The 18,815-nt window shown below is 38.8% G+C and overlaps 1 protein-coding gene across 1 annotated transcript; it reads right to left on the bottom strand.

Moving 5' to 3' along the window:
• Window positions 1–2,624: 2,624 nt before the first annotated feature.
• Window positions 2,625–18,063, bottom strand: tmem161a (transmembrane protein 161A; the record flags this gene model as incomplete). Its single annotated transcript, XM_083888227.1, has 11 exons — window positions 2,625–4,368; window positions 4,545–4,641; window positions 4,755–4,929; window positions 5,050–5,163; window positions 5,252–5,395; window positions 5,483–5,698; window positions 5,928–6,084; window positions 6,174–6,265; window positions 6,363–6,446; window positions 6,529–6,632; window positions 18,001–18,063. The coding sequence occupies 11 exons, from the start codon at window positions 18,061–18,063 to the stop codon at window positions 4,064–4,066; spliced, it is 1,551 nt and encodes a 516-aa protein (XP_083744353.1). The 3' UTR covers window positions 2,625–4,063.
• Between the last annotated feature and the right edge of the window lie 752 nt (window positions 18,064–18,815).

The following is an 18,815-nucleotide window of genomic DNA, read 5'->3' as shown; positions in this document are numbered from 1 at the left end:
TGATACAACTGTTTTTTTCCTCTCATTTTTATTCATCCATGTCACTATAATGTCTATTTTTGTAATTGTATTTTTTGATTAATATGCTGATTATTACTTATATAAAGGATTTATCAGTTATATTTCTCTCAAAGAGCAAGATCCTGCTTTAAATAACTTCTTTATGAGTCGAGTGATACGCAAAATCAACATAGAACATGCATGATGTAGTATCTGTGTTTATTTGAGTAAAACACCCATGTCACAATTATGTGTGACAGCTCTTATGTCCTAAAGTGCAGTTGAAACATAATGAAGACTATGAGAACTCTATAATGATCCTTCATTAGCTTCAGCTGTGATGCATAACATAAAACTCCACCCATGAAGGTATTCAAGGTGAGTTACAATCAAAGGGAAGACAAAGGAGTTTACACAGGAGGAGGTTATTTCATGGCACCTGAAGGACATTGGGTATAACAAGATTTCCCCCAAAAAATGTAATATTCAAAGAGACACCATTGGGAGCATTTTAAGGAAGTTTAAGACTTAAAGAACACCTGTATAAACAAGGACTTTCAGGAACATCAGATATTGACTAGATGCCAGGAGGAATTTGGATAAAACTACAGAGCTTTGGGAGACAGTTCCGTGGATTGATGAACCCAAACTGGAACTGTTTGGACATATGGACCAGCAGTATGTCTGGAGAATACAGTCCCCACGGTCAAGCATGGACGTGAGTCAGTGATGATTCTTCTGTTAACAAATTGAACCTGAGTGATCATTGGACTTTCCAGCAAGACAATGATCTAAAGCATACCTCCAAGTCAACCAAAGCTTGGTTGAGTAAAAGATCCTGGAATGGCCTTCTCATTCACCAGATATATTTTAAATTGAAAATCTTTGGTAGGATTTAAAGAAGGCAGTCGCAGCAAGGAAGCCGTCATATATCACTGAGCTATAAGCTTTTGCACTTACAAGCAGTTATAAAAGCGTGTGTACCACAACATACTGAAGCTGGGGTTGAATAATACTGCACATGAACATTAAAAATGATTAGAAGAGATACATGTTTCAATTCAACTTCTAAGTCAGGTCAACTTCTCAAAATAACTCGTATGTATCAATAATTTTGTTGTTGTTGATTAAAAGGTTTTTGGGTCATTTATTGTCATTATCTTTCATCCACGTCACTATAATGTCTTTTAAGGCGAGGGGGTTGAATAATTCTGATTGCAAATGTATGTAAACAGACACATTTTTGTTCTCAAACTTTCAATTTTCATTTTCAAAATTTTGATTGTTCCAATGTCAGAATGTAGTTTTCTTATGACCTGCTTGGTGTATTTAACATTTAATTTATACTTTCTTTCTTGTACTTGTACAGAGAGAAGATGGAGAAAACTGGAGGTGCAGACCAGTGTTTTAATATTAATAAATTTTATGTATAAAGCACTTTACCTTCAAATAAATAAAAGTGCTTCAGGGAAAAAAACACATACATTAAAAAAAAGGGGGCATAAACACAGGCGAAAAACTATTTAATAAAAAAGAGAAAACATACGTTTTGTTCACTAAATATATATCTTTTTAATTTATTTAAATTATTTATTAGATAGTTAGGAAATCTATCGACACCATACATCGGTCGTTGGCTGCATTGAAAGATCAACATCTGTTCATTCTATCTAGATCTCTGTTATCGATATGACAACCATGTCACCTTTCAGTTAAATTATATACATCAAGTATATAGAATAATGTGGTATGAAGTGGTGTCCTGTCATATGTGATTGTTATCATCCAGCAAAGCATGTACAGGTGCTTTTAAAGAAACCGCGACATGGTCATTCCGTCCTAAAGTTAGCGACCTTTTCATGGCACGAAGAATTCAAACGATTATGCCAATAAATCACGTCAGCTTTCAGACAACAGAGGCCCTCCAGGTCTGATGATGTCATTTAGCCAATTCATCTCATTTGGATTGGATTTCAAACGCATTTGTTTAAAAATAACAGTGAAGTTTGGTATCTTAGCTGGAGGAGAATTTTTCTCCCACCTTTGTCTTCAGTGTCGTTCGGTTCATAGTAATTAACAGTGATTAAAAAATGATCTTCTTTTGGAGGTCGGGGTCAGAGGTCAGGAGGCGGCTCAGTGGCGAGACACTCCTTTGTCATGAGTCGTGATGTCTTTTGTGAAGCGGAGCACCGATTTTGAAAAGGAAATGTTTTGTCTGGGATGTCTCCCACGCTCCCTGGTGAAGTGGACGCAGCACAAATGACAAAATGACATGAATACTGTATCTTTTTTTTTTTTTTTTTTTTTACTAAGCCATACAAACAAAACTACAGCCAAACATTTGCAAACCATGCATTCAGAAAATCAAAAAAAAGAAAAGTACAGAGCTTTCAACTCAAATACATTCTACAATTTAAAAAAAAAAAAAATCACACAAAAACAAAACAGAATTAAAACAAAAGTACAGATCTGGAACACCTGTATCATTTCTACACAACCAAAGGTTTATTAAGGAAGTACATCCATAAATAAATAAATACAACACACGGATGCAAAACTGGTTAAAAGCAAACAAAATGTACCAGCTACAAGTTCAATCGGCCACACAGCAACTAAAATATAACTTGTGATTAGCGTTTACGAAACAAATGAGTTTTCAGGAGCGTTGGTTTTACCTTTTCACAGGGATTTTTAAAACAAACTCCTCCAGGCACTTAAGGATTTTTGACAAACTCTTGGCAAATGCACAGCTTTAAGTAAAAGTTTCCACAGATTCAAATAGGCTGGATCTATGTTTTACTAAATATCCACAATCAAAACATTACAGCAGAAAAAAAAAAAGATGATTTATAAAAACAAAAGAAAAAATAAACACTTAGCACTCTTGAATCGGTTTCTTTTGCGGGAGATCAAACATCCTCACAAAAATAAAGTGTCTCATATCTTAAACGCCATCTGGCTAACACTGGCGTAGATATGTTCTAATGAACCTAATGTTCCAAGTAACCTTACTCTGCTATCACGCAACAGATTCACCTTTTTAAAAGTGGGAACTATCACCATGGTAACATGACCAAGTGGGAAAGGGTTAGGGTTAGCCATGCTGTATAGTATCTCTGGAAAATTACATGCTCAGCATTAAGGTCTGATGATATCATTAGTTAATAAAATGTAAAACAAGTTTCAGCTTCTTAACAGTGGATATTTTAAAATCTGTGGACAAAATATCAATCAATATTTCCTGACATTTTCTGCACCTACTAACTAATAAATAGAGAAAATAATTGATATATGAATCACTTGTGAAAATAACCATTAGTTGCAACCCTTGTTTAAGGATATTGTGGCATTTTTTGTTAAGACAAAAAAGCACTAAAATAACACTTGTTCTGCTTAACATTTGTATCATGTCTATAATATTATTTATAGCTTTACTTTGAAAAACTGGAAACGATTCTTCCTCTTTCCTCCGTCTAACTATATTGTACTGCGAGTATCAAAAGATGGGTGCAGTTCCAGCTGTGAGTACCGAGTACTCGTGTAATAAAGAGTACTCATTGGTCACGAGTTGAAAAGGATGGTGTGATCTTATTGCAGGATTGTCAGTAGTCTTCTTATCAGATAATTGTATATAGTGTATATCATTCACATATTCTAAAGCAATAGCTATACTATACAGTTGTTTTTCAGTCAAACCCAGAGTGAACTGAGACAGCTTTTTGATAACACTTTTCAAAGACTGCCAGTGTTAGACCCAGTAAAGCCAGATAAAAAAAAATAAAAACAGATGTAGTCAACTGGCTTCACAATACAGGCTGTAATTCCCTCAGTGTCTCGACACCAGTAGCCTGCTGGTCATTGAAGAACATATCAGAGCAAAAAAAGGGTAGCCAACAGTGACCACCATCACGCTTTTGACTGTGGTTGTGTTTGAATAAAAAAAAGGTCCCACCTCTGCAGCAAAGTATCCTTTGGAACTGTTTAATAATATCTGAGGGCTGCAGTTGCACTGCAGGTGGAGCAGCAGCACGTCTCTCTCTCTCGCTCTCTCTGATTTCCTCGGTTAGTTCTGCATAAGGTACTGGTGGAAGTAGATGCCAAACAAAGAGCTGATGACCTGGCAGGCAGCCACCCACCAAGTTAAGAAGGCGAAGAAGCCTCGGAAGAAAAGCGGCGTGAGGACTGCGCGCAGAGCAGAGAACATCGCCGACAGGTGAGCTACCGTGGCCTGGATGTCTTCCTCCATGTCCTCCACGCCCTCCTCGTCTTCATCGAAACTGGTCGACACCACTGGTGCTGCTGTGGGGATCACGAGTGCCGGAGTGACACCGGGGGTCTCCTCTGCACCCATTCCCCAGGAGAAGTCGCCTGCAGGGATCATAAGACATCAGTTAATATGAGCTACGTTGAGATTATGAAGCTGAATCCACGTGACATGAGTGAGAACGGTGATATCAGACACCATGGAGGAGAGTGTTATCCTATAGATCCTCTTTTATCCAGAGGAGATGATGATGATGTCCAAAAGTGGCCATTTTACTTACCGAGTGCCTTGAGTGCCAGTGTGGAGAAAAGGATGAGCAGCGTTGGGACCAGATACTGGAGAGTGACTACAGTCAGATAGCAAAACACGCGTGTAACCTGAAAAATAACAATATTTATGTCACACATTACAAGCAGTTACGGCCTAGGTAGGCAGTTGACGATAGATTCTCCATTGTTCCTCGACGACGTAAACAAATACTGTATCTGACCTTTCTCTGAATGTCAATGGCAGCGATCCGCCCCGCTTCCTTCTTCATCTGCTCCACCCACTTCTGAGACAGGTTGAGGTAGGCCTGCAGGTGGTAGCGAGTCAGCGCTAAGCGCAGCGCGCACAGTGCCACAATGATCCACAGGCGCACGCTGTCGAATACTGCACTGGGAACTCTGAGAGAGATTATCAGATCAGGCAAAAGTCAACACGAGCCTGCTAAACAACCATTTCTGTTCTGAGAAATGAGGCTACTCGCAGTGGATAAAAATGAGCAAATATTTATCTGCACTCACAGTGTGATTGAAGTCTTCCCCATGGGTGCATTGGCCAGGAAGTCTCTTGCAATAGGTTTCACCCAGAGAAGCAGAATAATGACTGGAGACAGGAAACTAATTTGCAGCAGAATCCTGAGGGGAAGATAAGGAGCACAGCTCAGAGAAATAAATACTACTAAATTAGTGTTTTTTTAGCAGTGTAAAACATATGAGTTTTTACTGGATTATTGGCCGGCCTGAGTTCATTTGCACAGCGTCAAGGTGACTCTGAGCCACTCGCAGTCCAGGGAAGGCCAACAGAGCACCAATGTACGCACAGACGGCGGCGAGACCAAGCTTCAGCGTGAGCCTAGTTACTGGGATTCTGAAGCGGAAACAAACAACGGCTGTCACGTCAACATCAAACCACAAGAGATTTGTCAGATACAGTCTGTCGTCGATAGATACTTACGACCACTCTGCGTATCCCTGCTGTTTGACAAACACCTCAAAGTTGTCAAAGAGGCTGGAAAAGCCCGACTCCAGGCCGAACTCCAGGTAGTCTTCTCTGACCACCAGCACCAGCATGGCCACGAGCAGAGAGAGAAAACCAAAGGCGAGGCACACCGATCGCTCACCACCTTCTTCGGAGCGGAAGTAGTGACTCATGAGAGTGTGAAGGGTCTTTCTGAGTGTTGCACATTAAGTGTAAACAGAACCATCAAGAAAAAGCAGTAATCATAACATAATGAGGTTATGTTAGCTGTGAACCCAAAGTAGGAACACAATAACACTGTATACTAGTACCAGTGTATACTATTTTATAAATCAGAAATCATCTAATTTGATGCTGCAACTTCAAAATTAATCAGTGTAGATGTTCAAAAATTTGTTTTTGGCTTTTTGTTGAAGGATACAGGCTGAAGAGCACGGTCAAAACACACCAAAGGGAGCCGATATTGACTTCTTTGGTGGCATCTACCACACTGTAGTAACCCTCGGTGAACAGAAAGACACCCATTGCATAGACTGCAAAATCGATCAGCCACTGGTACTCCAGGAAGAAACGCAGCACTGAAACAAGGAGACAGAAAATGATCAGGCCCCTACAGTTTTTATGATTAAAGTGTTTGTAAATTACAATCAAGCAGTGTTTCTTGTACCGAGAGCGTCAATAGCATTGACAGGAGCTTTTTCCAGGTGAAGGTCGATGTCTTTGGGCACAGTGAGAGGCTTGTTTTCCCCATTTTGTCTCCTAAGACACAACATTAAGAGAACAAATGACTACGTAAAAAAAAAAAAAAAAGGACACTAAGTGAATTTGTTTGTTGTGACCTTTTAACATCACCTACCTGTCTCTCTTGGTCAGTTTGGGCATCTGCTTCCCTGCCAGTGCACACAGCTCCCCTTCTGATGGATGTTTGAACCGGAATAAACTGGAAGAAACAACAGCCATGCATTTGTAAACGCTGCACAAAGTGCACATTATGTGCGCAAACAGTGAAAGAGTGACTATACCTGCCGTTACAGAGGAGCCACCGTGCAAATGAGCAATGTGGAGCCATCCTCTGCATAATGCTAGCAGCCAGCAAGCTGACTACTAACTGTATGCCCATCAGCGCCTGTCAGAGTTAAAACACACAATCAGTTAATTATGAGATCCTACCCAGGAGCTCCCAATCCAGGGAAGCGATATTGCAGGTTGAATTATTTCTTATTATTTTGCATGTATGATAGGACCAAACAAAGCTAAGGAAAACCACATGTGGACAATCAAAATATAATTGTATATATGCACAAGACATTTGCATTTAATATCATAACTTACTTAGTTTAAATAACTGCTTATGTTGAACTTGCATGTAATCCTTTTAAGGTGCGTGTGCCGTCTTTGTATAAGTAATGCTTTTGCTATAGTTAGACTTCTGGTTATTTAAGGGGCTGGTTTTCAATGGTCATTAGGTCAGTTTCATCACGCAGACCTGGCAACCCTGCACCCATCTGCATGTGTCAGTAATGCAAGTAAGCATCGGGCACAGAGACCCCCAGCAGCAGGAGTGTCTCGTTTACAACTGTGGCAGTCTGTCAGGACAGTACTATTTGTTGACTCAGCAAAGAAGACACGACAAAGTTTCAACAAGAAACTCAGTTTCTCTGAATAAAATATTAAACTAACTCCCATATATCAAATGAAGGGGGAGCAATGGTTACAACACAACCATATGCAGAATATTGCGTTAAATAACCTTGAATACAGGTTGAGTTGAAGCTATAGTTTGACCACCTGTCAAAGCTGCTGCAAACGTGAGCTAGCCACTTAGCATTAGCAATTTAGCTCGCGCTGCTGAGTAACCGACAAGAGCAAAATGGACTCGACAGAGACTTTTTTTCCAGCAGACTGTTAACACCGATGATCAGATACAAGTGCAGCAAGGTGCGAATTACCATTTCTTCTCTCGGGAGACGAGGTTCTAGTACACAGATTATCTACGGGAGCTTCTCCTTCTCATGCAGAAGAGTCGAGGGTTGACAGCTGAGCCAACAGACACATGGAAACGGTGTCCCGGATGTACTAGCGGCGTCAGGCGCTGCGTTCAGGTGCTCCGTGAAAAGCTCTGTAAACTTTAAACTTGTTCAACCTAATGGCAGGAGGTGAGCGAGCTACATTAGCATGCATTAACGGAGGTGTGGACTCGAGTCACATGACTTTGAGAACTCTGGATTTGATGACTTTAGACTGGACTTGACAAAAATGTAAAGAGACTTGCATTTGGGCTTTAACGTCAGTGACTCGTAACTTCATTTGGCCTTGCAACTTTCCCGAAAACCCAAAAATTATAAAATATATCATCGCTCTGTATCTTTCATTGTGTGTGTGCGTGTATGCGCTATCGGCCAAACGTCCAATCAAATTAGATCTACGTTGTTTTGATCCGTCAGCATCCGTCCAATCAAATTGCAGGACAACCAACGAAGCGGAAATGTGTCCCTGAGCAAACACCGCGCCGGTTAGCAAAGAAATATACCAAAGATAGTTTCGTTCCCGTATAAAAACTACGAGGTGGTCAACAAAAATTTTTTGTAGTACGCAAAACATGCGAGTCGAGGATTACAGACGGAGACCTCCAAGTTCCAACTTCATTCGACATTTGAAGTTACACAAAGAGCGGTTAAATTATGAATGAAAGCTAACGTTTATGGGCTAACTAAGTTAGCAGTGTCGTAAACTCAATGTTAACATAGCTGTGTCTGCGTTGTGTGTAGCAGAGTTTAAGCTAAAAAATATTTTTTGACGGTCAATGTGACCCTTAATATTTAAAAATTCCGGCAAAGGTGTGTAATGTCGGACATAACTTTAAATAGACACACGTAACAAGAAACACGCATGCGAAACGCAAAATATGAGTTCAATGTTAAAAATGACTCGGGGATAGGGAATGCAATGTCATTGTTAATGTTTTCTACTATTTCAATTGCAATTATTTCAATAATTAAATACAGATTTTAAAAGCATACATGATTTGTGTAAATATGTTATTACGCTGTGGTTAAAGGACTGGAAAGCACTCGAAGCTCAAACTGCAGGACTTGGGACTTGACTTGAGACTTACTTGTGACTTGCAAAACAATGACACCTCTGGCATGTAATGGTCCTGTACTTTGGTAAATTATCTGTGATTTATTTTTACTCGACTGTTTAATTGAATGAGACTCGTGCATTAATTTGGTTGTTGTGATTTAAAACTACTTACTTAGTTTTCCTCAATTTAAGGAATAACCTTTTAAGGGCCAGTGCAACCTATGAAATGCATACTTGAGATTTGTGATTAACAACTCCATATATTAAGGAAGTATTTTTAGGATTTTGAAAATACAATTTTGATACATGGTTTGGCTGCCGTATTTTGTAGTTTATTTTGATGCATGTATATTTGGTATTTTATTTTAAAATACATTTTGATGTAGCTATGTCCATGCGTAATGTTGTAACAAAGTTCTAGATCTAGAAGGTAATTTATGCCATGACTGCCATTGCTACTAACCAACTAGCACCACTCCGTAACAGAAAATCACAGTAGCATCCAGTTGATTAAGTGGCACTGGTCAGAAATCCTGTCTAATAACTGCAACAATAGCCAAAGTGCTCATGACTTCAAATCTGACTCTGTATTTGTTGCTTTAAGGAGTGTCACTGGATACAGATATTCAATGTTATTCTCCAATCAATAATGTTAACAATGTGGCTGCTCAATGTTCTCATCAGGTTGTTAACTAATCAAGCAATATTTCTGTAGGTGTTTGAGTCACCACAGAGGAACCAACACGTCCTCCACTGTCGAAATATATTATTATGATTTTTAAAATATTAATTTAGGATGGATTCTTGCTTATTCTATTTGAAACATGGACATTTTAATCATATTTGCTTAGGAAAGCATTGCAGCAGTCTCACATTACCAGGTTGCTCACGACCCTGATCTTTAATTAAAATGCAAAAAATGTTTTCCAACTTAGTTCCTTGTTTTTCCTCAGCACCCCTGAATGCTCTACTAATGATAATCTCCACATTTTATGCTCACACCATCGTGGATCTCAACATTTCACTGGATGACAACAAACGCAATGCAAATTGCGAGGCTTAAAGTCTCTAATATGCTTCTCTTTCTTCCTTCTTAGGAATTAAAACACAGACTCCTGGGATGGGGGGAATGTAGAGGAGGGCAACCTTTTAATTTCAGGATATATTAAAGCATTATTTTTTGATTTAGATGGATAAAACGGGGAAGAACAGTACAACAACAACATACTTATCTTTGAAAGTGTGCATGCAGTATTTAACACAAAATCTTTATAATTTATTAATACATTAAGATGATCTCTTAGCCTAAGATTATTATAAGCAGTGACGTGTTTGGTATGAAATGTGGTGAAGGATGACAGCTCTAGATGCATCAATGCATCCTCCATGTGTGGTCACTTGGCATCACACACAAACATACACAGAGATTGTGTACATGCATCATAATGTCAGCTCTTCCTCTGTACAAAAGCAGAGGCCATATGCCTCCAGCGGTGCACAGTGTTTCCCGAGGCACACTCTCTGAAAATCTTTTACCAAAACCATTCACCACATTCAAATCTGTGTTTAGCATGTGCGTCCATGTTATTTGGGTGGTCTGCCAAAGGGTTTGATTGCGTTCCCATTTTTTTTCTCTCTCCTGCTAATTGGTGGCACCCCCTTCTGCCGAAGAAGATGTGTCTGATCCTTTGCCCTGTGTATTTGTGCGTAAGAACATGACATTTCAATGAGCGCCGTGGATTTAATCAAACAGAGCTTTGTGCGATGAAGCAGCGGATTCTCCAGTGGGCGTGTATGCATCGCCGGGCAGGCATCTGTAAACATAAATCACATAAAATTAGTCGTTGGGCTCAATATCAAACTCTGTGATGCTGTTTGATCTTCATGTGTGCGATCACGCAACCGTGGTGTAAAACCCTGCGCTGATAAGTGTGTGATTCAGAGCGAGGGTGAAAGAAGAGATCATGTTTTAATTTTTTTAATTTCACTTTTGCATATTTTCTTTGAAGTTCAACTTAAGGTGCTGTGGCTCATCACTGGCAGCCCATGGCCAAGAGGAAAGGAATTGGGCTCGTATAGCTGGAAGGTCACCGTTCACTCCTGGGACAGGGTAAGTGTTGTGCTGCCCCTGAGCAAGGCACCCAATCTGTGTGTAAGGACAAATTCATCACTAATTGGTGCGTGTGCAAAATTACTAATTATGACTCCGTATCATTATTAATTTGACTTTAAACTAGGGCTGGGTGATATGGCCAGAAGCGTTAATATTAAAAAAAGTTTAAAAATGGTCAATGTTAACTGAAACTTTGAAAGATTAACTTTTTCTCCTCAGTGAAAGAAACCTTCTTGAACAGAGAAGCTGATGCAAATCATGTAGCAGCAATTATTCAGTCATTCATTGTGTGTTTGATCAGCGAATAAACATTATATTGCTATATAATGAACCTTTGTTCAACTGATATTAAATACAATTCTGATAAATATTGTTATTGAGCTATTGCCCATGCAGCCCCAATGTTTAGCTTATTTTCAATTATTCTTTACAGTGCTGTACAAAAGTCGCAGGGAACCACCACATTTCTTATTATTGTGCGCTGTACAATTCTGTGATCATTGACATTTGGATTGGAACGACGTGACTGAAAGTGGGTCAAACTGTCAATGAGTCAAACTCAAACAACGTGTGGATGTTAATGCTCAAGCATATCTTGAATAAACCTGGAGTAATGGACTTTTTTTTTCCACAACAGATACATGAAATAGTAGAGAAACTTTGGTCAACTTTATTGTTTTTAAATGTGCATTGGATTTGGAGAAACATAGGTTTTTAACTTTTACATTAATTAGGGTTGCACACCAGTTTTAATATAATCATGCTTTTGTTCGAGTGCAAGGTCACACTAAGTATTTCACACGTTTCCCGTATTTTCTGGATATGTTCCTATAAAGTGATTGAGAAACAATTATGGTCAAACAATAATAATGGTGGCCTAAGACTTTTGCACATTACTGTGTGTCTTTATGACTTGAGTAAGTCAGAAATGCCACAACAGTAAATCTAATCACTGCTATGTTGTGATATTAATTGCCATAACCTCATATACCACCATCATCTAATGTACTTTCCAAATGCCGAAATTAGTCAAGATCACAACCAGAAAAGACAATTTTAATGTTCTGCACATTTTGCCCAACCCATCGTGAGAAGAACCGTGCCTCTGTCTGGCTCGAAAAACACTTCCATCATTATCATCTTTGACACAAATGCTAATCCCTCTGCCATGTTCGCCATCTGTAGCTGAAGTGGCGGGGCAGAAATTACTGAGGAAAATGGACACAAATAAAATGCTAATTCGCCGAGGTCTACAAGTGGCTCCCCTCCCTCTGCTCAGCTCTGGGGGCCTCACGGTTCCCACACCACTTCCTTGTGTCTCTCCCAGGTCGCTGCTGGCGGCTGCTTCTGAGCCCGCAGCAGGGACGCAGCCCTCCCATTGGCTCGTCTTTGTTTGCTCCCCCCGTGCGCGGTATTCATTGCCTGATTTAAATATATGCAAATGTTGCAATGGTGCTCCGTCAATGGAAACTCCCAACACCAGTGTGGTTTATTCCCCGTCTCCCTTCATTTTCCCCGCTCTTTTCCTTTTTGTCTTTTCCCTCTGCAGTGGAGGGTGAGCTGTGGGAACCAGCGAAAGGACGACCAGATCTGCTTTGTCACAGGGGATTTATTTAGAGAAGTGACTCATGACTGTTAATTACCAGGCACGGACATACTGTATATCATGTGGTAGAGACTAAAAGAAGTCGGTAAAGGTTTGACACTGGTGATAAACAGTCCTTTCACCCCCGGTCGCTCTTTATTATCTCTCCTGCGTGATCAAATAAAATAAAATACCATGGTCATGATATGATGAAATACAATATCATGTGAGGGAGATGCATGTTTTCAGTCAAAGCATAATCAGTAACAGCAAGTGAATGATGTGTTTGATAATGTGACTAGCTGATTATTTGGGTGTTGTGGTGATGTTAAGGTTTTGACATTTGCTTAAAACCTTTATTAAGATTATAGGGATTTCAATGCTTTCTTTACCTTTAACCATTCTGAACGTCAAGCAATCTGTGATTATGTCTCCTTTAAAACGCATTATTTTAAAAGACATACAGTAAATCACAAAATCAGAGTCTGATTAGTCAAAAACACAAATAGTATCACACACTCGCCTTTTTCGGCAGTGTACAGCTTGGTTAAACAATCCATGCGATATCGTTTAACAAGCATTTATACAACACACAGAGAAATTCACATTAAAATAACACACATACAAAGCCTTTAAAATGTGAAATCCAGGTCTCGTGTATCTGCATATTCACCGACTGAACTGTGCGACTCATCACAGTGTTTTCAAATTCATGGAGAATTACACATCTCAGCAGCATGAATGATTTTCACATTTACACAAATGTCCAATGATCTTTAATAGTCCAGTCTGCACAGGTGGGTATATATATATATATATATATATATATATATATATACATATATATACACATACACACACACACACATGCATACACATATTTTGTATGTTTTCAAGTTGTTCTTCATATCTTTACACCTTGGAGGAGTCAAAATACATGGTTCTTAATGCTGTAAGGTCTATCAATGTATATTTTCTACAATCCCTTGCTACCTTTAAAATCCATAAAAAAAAATGTATATATATTTTTGATGTGCATTTACACTCAGATTAGGGACTACACACTTGCAACTCGTTTTATAGAATCTCTCACATATTTATATCACATCATAACATTTCTTCATATGTGCGGATGTGGATTGAATCTTTGGAAACTAATCAAATGACGGTGTCTCGTTGACATCTTGCTTCAAGAAAAGATGTTTTGTCAGGTGAGTCTTTTTCATTTGACCACAACTTTTTCGTAAAAGCCCACTGTATGAACACGCACAGCTATTGTTTTTATGGACGATCAAGTAAAACTGTGTCTCATTTTCTCACGTTTCAGAGATTTGATAAATTTCACGTATTTGCAGGACTCCCTTCCTCTCCCCCCACCCAGTGATTTCACTCCTGTTGCATTAAAGTGTTTTGAATGACAATCGTGACGAGCTGGCGCTGAGCTTGAACTTGACCGATGGAATTGCCTGGGAAAAGAGGCGCGACTTTAGCCCTTTGCTCCTCTCCTTTTATGAGGAGGAGGCTGTTTAGACTGATGTCAGTGCTCATTAGCATAAACCCCAGCCTGCTCCCAATTAAACCTGGAAAGCAGTAAGGACACCAGTCTGTTTTCACATGGCGACCAATGGACCAACATCTCTTACCCTCTCCGCACAAGACATAGACCCCAAGTACAGTAAGTGTTTGAAACTTTAATCTCATTTGTTATCATCTACGTTCATTCCTCTAATTGAAAACTCAGCATCTGAACACAGGTTGGAATTAATTCAAATATTGGAATTATTTTGTAAATGTTTTCCAATTTTTTTTCATTTGAAATATTGTTTTGTTGCACTGTTGATGCTGGAATTAACACATGACACCTGCTGTTTGTCTTTTGCTTCCACGTGTAAGTTAAATATGAACTGCATCATAACACATTTACAATATTATATTATTTGACTGTGGTGACAGTGTTTTCCCTGATTCCCTGTTCATACACTCATGTGATATTCTCTTTAGAGCTGATACTTTAGCCTATACTTGCACGTGTGTCTGTTGAAAACGTAGGTGACTGTCACTGATTTTTATTCCACTTCGCATTATTCTAGTTTAGTTTTTCTGTGAATTAGTATTGCAACTGAGAAATAAGACCAATAATTAGATTTATAACATTTTAAAAATAACTAGCTGAAATCTAATGCTATTTTTTTTAATTGCTCAATAATAATGTTCTATATTTTCATTATTGAATCAGTCAGATTTATTTTTAAAATTATTATTATTATTAAAGTTTCCTGAAGATTAAACAGAACAGGTTCAAAAAGAATCATAAACACAAAACACTTAAACATATGATAATATATTATGTGTTTCAGTATGTACTCATAGCTGTTACATTAAGCCAACATTTACATGCATTTGAGGACTAATCCTCAACCAGCACAAAACAATTTGTAACAGTTAAGTGCGATGCTTGCGAGTGCTAATTTGTTGGCCTGACAGAGGGAAGGACAAATATTTGCTCCTTGTTGGCCTTCATCGGTGACCTCTGACACCTTAATGTCACTGCGTCAGGTCAAGCCTCTTTGAACAGCGGCTATTACAATTCCCAGAAGTGGCCACTTGAATTGGTCAGTTATTAGCAATTGAAGCAAACGGGACTCGGTGTGGTCACACATGACGAGGTCACAGCAGCACTCATTCAAATCTGAGAGAAACTGTAAGAGATTTTACTGTTTGGAGGAAGAGACCTGGTTTTGAAGGTTTCTGCCACTGTGTGTGTGTGTTACATTATTTTATTTATTTAAGTTTTCAACATTATTTTTTAAACGTTCTGGAGGGGGGAAAAACGGGAGATTTATTTTATGTTTTATGGTGCCATTTAAGATGAAGGAAAAAAAAGAAAGAAACTTACATTTTCTCATTATTTTTGCCTGAAAGAAGAGCATTAGTTGTCTTTATACAATCTAAAATAAGCAAAAAGTGATAAAATCAAATTATAAATTAAATAATAACAAAACGTGTTGATATTATTTATAAACACCTTAAAACCTCAATGTCATTTGTTCACCACGTGAACAACTCTATCTGTTTTTATTTCAAGGTCAAATGTTCCTCTAATTTGCACTTATTATAATATAATAAGTGCATTATAATATAATAAGTGCAAATTAGAAATGTATTTTTAACAGTGTAACACTATATATATTGACATGTAATTTTCGCTTAATTTTACAGTTTTTCTGTAGGTAAAAAACGTGTAAATGACTCCACTTTACCCATATAAAGACTGATTATTTTTGTTATTTATTTACTCGTTAATCTGTTGTAAAAGAATTTGCTAAAAATAAACTTCTACTAAAATAATGATAATGCTGCATAGATAGAAAAAAAAATTATGAGAATATTATAATTATCCTGAAGTCAGTTTAAAATACTGATTTAAATTCCTATATTGAAACGAAACCATGTAGTTTTTGTTCTTCATAAATCATATAACAAAAAACACCTGCGTAATTTTTAAAACACATTAAAACCGATTTCCGTCCATCCTGTACACTACATAGCTTTATACTTTGTATAAATCTAATATGTTAATATTTTATTTGCATCAGGAAATCTGTTTTGTTTTATTCTCGGGGTTAGACCTTCAGTATTTCAAGCAGAATCACGTGATTATCGTAAAATCAGTGCAATTGTTCGCTTGTGCATCATCATCATCATAGGCCTGAACCTGCACATGTATTCGATACTCCTCACCCATATAAGATAATTAAACAACACTGATACATTATATATGTTTTATTAGCATTTTAAGACAATCATTACTGGAAAATTCAACAGATTTCGTTAGCTTTTTATGTGAATACATTTACAAATTAGAAAACGCTTTCCTAAATCAAATGCTCTTAATTTTATCTGCAGAGTTTCAATATGTTGATGTTTTTATCTGATAAATTTGCCCTCTGTATTTCTGTGATATGCTTATAATAATGTTCGATGTAGTTCTTTTTTTAAATGAGGTTTTTAACGTGTTGATGATTCAGGCCAATCAGACCTGACACATAGGCCTGAGCGCTGCTGCTGCAGTGCTGCTCTTCAGCCAATAGGTGTCACTATTTAGCTCCACTAGTCTGGACGGTCATTGAGGGTTGACGATCATTTTGTCGTATCTATAAAAGCAGCACCACGTTTTTTTTTTTTTCGTCGTTCCTCCTCAAACCATTTTAGTTTAGTTTTATTTGAGAAACAACAGCTCATGAAAGGCCCAGTTTTATTTATGACAAGAACAAGGAAAGAAGGAAAGATGGTGCCTCTGAATATGGAGAATTATTAGACTCTTATGATAATGTATAAAACGATCTTATAAAATAATATAACGGATAAAATAAAAGTAATCATGGTAAACAAAAGATACATTTATGTACAGATGAATAACTCATGATAATTGCATGTATACATTTCATTACATAATTTGTATAGTAAGTTCTAAAAGACTAAGACTTTAAATACTTTAAAAAGACTAAGATCATTTTCATTTCATTTAATGTATAGTGACAAGCATGTAAGACTGATAATTATTAAAATATAATATAATACCTTCATTCCAAAGTTTAACATAATGGCAAATAATTAATTGTATTTTTTTTTTGTGTTTTACCTTTATTGTCCAAAAATACATTCCTAAATATTTTATATTATGATCCTTTAGTAATTCAAACCTGAGCATCTTGTTCAATTATTGTTCGTCTAAAATATGTACACACACACACACACACACACACACTGGACATATTTATGTATGGTATAAATATATGTTCAAAATTTATTTTATTGACCGTTTTTTATTTTATTTTTCTTAATGAATGAATGGGTGAATGCGTGTAGCAGCAGCTTAGTTCTAAATGGCACAAATGATCGTGGTTGAGTTCCACGCACGAGCTTCTGAGCCATGCAAACCGCGGCTCTGCACGCGCGCTCGTATTGGACATAGAGAACGTCGAGTAACCTATCGCGGCGCGTGACGTCAGCGCGCAAAAACAAGCACGTTTAACACATGTGATCGGTTTTTTTTTTAGCAGCGCACCCCGTTGACGCTCCTGTGGACACATGCAGCCTCACTCCATTCTATTTTTACAGACCTATAATTCAGCAGCTCTGACATTTGGCACAGGCGCGTTTTTGCCAAAGAGAGCGCGCGGGGAAGGAAGCAAGGGAGGAGGGAAGGAAGGGAAGAAAGAGGGAGACGTCGCAACACGAAAAAACAACGTGACCCCGCAGGAGCCGTGGTGGAGGAAGCATCTGCTGAGGCTGCGGCAACATCAGCATCACACACACACACCCGCGTCACTGCCGCTGCATGCGCGCTGTTTGTTCCCTTGACTCCAGCTCTCGTTTCGTTTTTACGCATCTTAAAATCAACCCACCACCACCAACGCTTGGAAACTGCTATATTTACATGTGGTTCACGTTGTCTCCTCCGCGTGAGCTGGTCACACAGCAGGTGCCTGGAGCTCACTGCCGAGGTCTGTCTCCATCTTCCTGCCGGCGTTTGTGAACCTCACCAGGAGGAGAGTGTGATATATATGTGCCTTACTTGTGTGTGTGTGTGTGGCGTCGAGCTAAAGACTCCTGCTGCATTTTTATCCTCCACCCTGAGACTCCAAGTTTTTTTGTTTTTTTTTTAGATTCGCTGCATCTGTCTCCTCTGTGCCTTCCTCCACCCCTTACTGCACCCTCCCACCATGCAGCCACCACCTCCACCACCATCTCTATACTGAAGGCTGCCAACATTGACGCTTCATGCAACCAAGGAGAGAGACGCGTCATTCAAACAGAACAATAGACGCCGGCTCTTAATGGTCAGATGTTTGGGCTTCTGGACACGTCGTTCACTGTGTCCTCTGCGAGTGTGTGTGTGTGTGTGTGTGTGTGTGTGTGTGTGTGTGTGTGTGTGTGTGTGTGTGTGTGTGTGTGTGTGTGTGTGTGTGTGTGTGTAGAGAGAGAGAGAGAGAGAGGGAGAGCAGGGACGCAGCAGCTCCGCGCACACTGTCATCATTATCTTCTTCTGCTGTTGCTGCTGGTGGAGGTGGTGGTGCTGAGGAGGAGAAGCCCCGGGATGAAGGAGTGGATGCCGGCAGCATGTGTCCCCTCCTCGGCCTTGACTTTTTTTCCCCTCCTCTTCGGCCAAAAAAGCAAAAAAAAAAAGTAAAAGTCGATGACAGATTTCAGTGATGCTGGGTCAGGTTTACGCTCAGTCAGACTGTGAGGTGACGACTCTGCGTCTCTCTCTCTGTCATGTCTCCGTGGACTTTGAGGCTCTATGTGGTTGCACGTGAGATATTTTTTAAAAAAGAGAAAGAAAAAAGAAAGTTGCGTAAAATGACTGCGTGGACTTAAACCGGAGATGTGGAATTTAGTCCAAGTTTTTGGCCTGTGAGTATATATGTTTTTTTGTTGTGTGATTTATATTTGAATATGTAATATTTTTTAGCCCCATAATAATTCTAATAATCAGTCATTGTGGGTTGTCGGTAATTATAGTT

This window comes from Microchirus variegatus (genome assembly GCF_963457635.1).
Source record: "Microchirus variegatus genome assembly, chromosome: 4".
Lineage (NCBI taxonomy): Eukaryota > Metazoa > Chordata > Actinopteri > Pleuronectiformes > Soleidae > Microchirus > Microchirus variegatus.
This window is presented reverse-complemented; position numbering and strand designations above follow the sequence as displayed.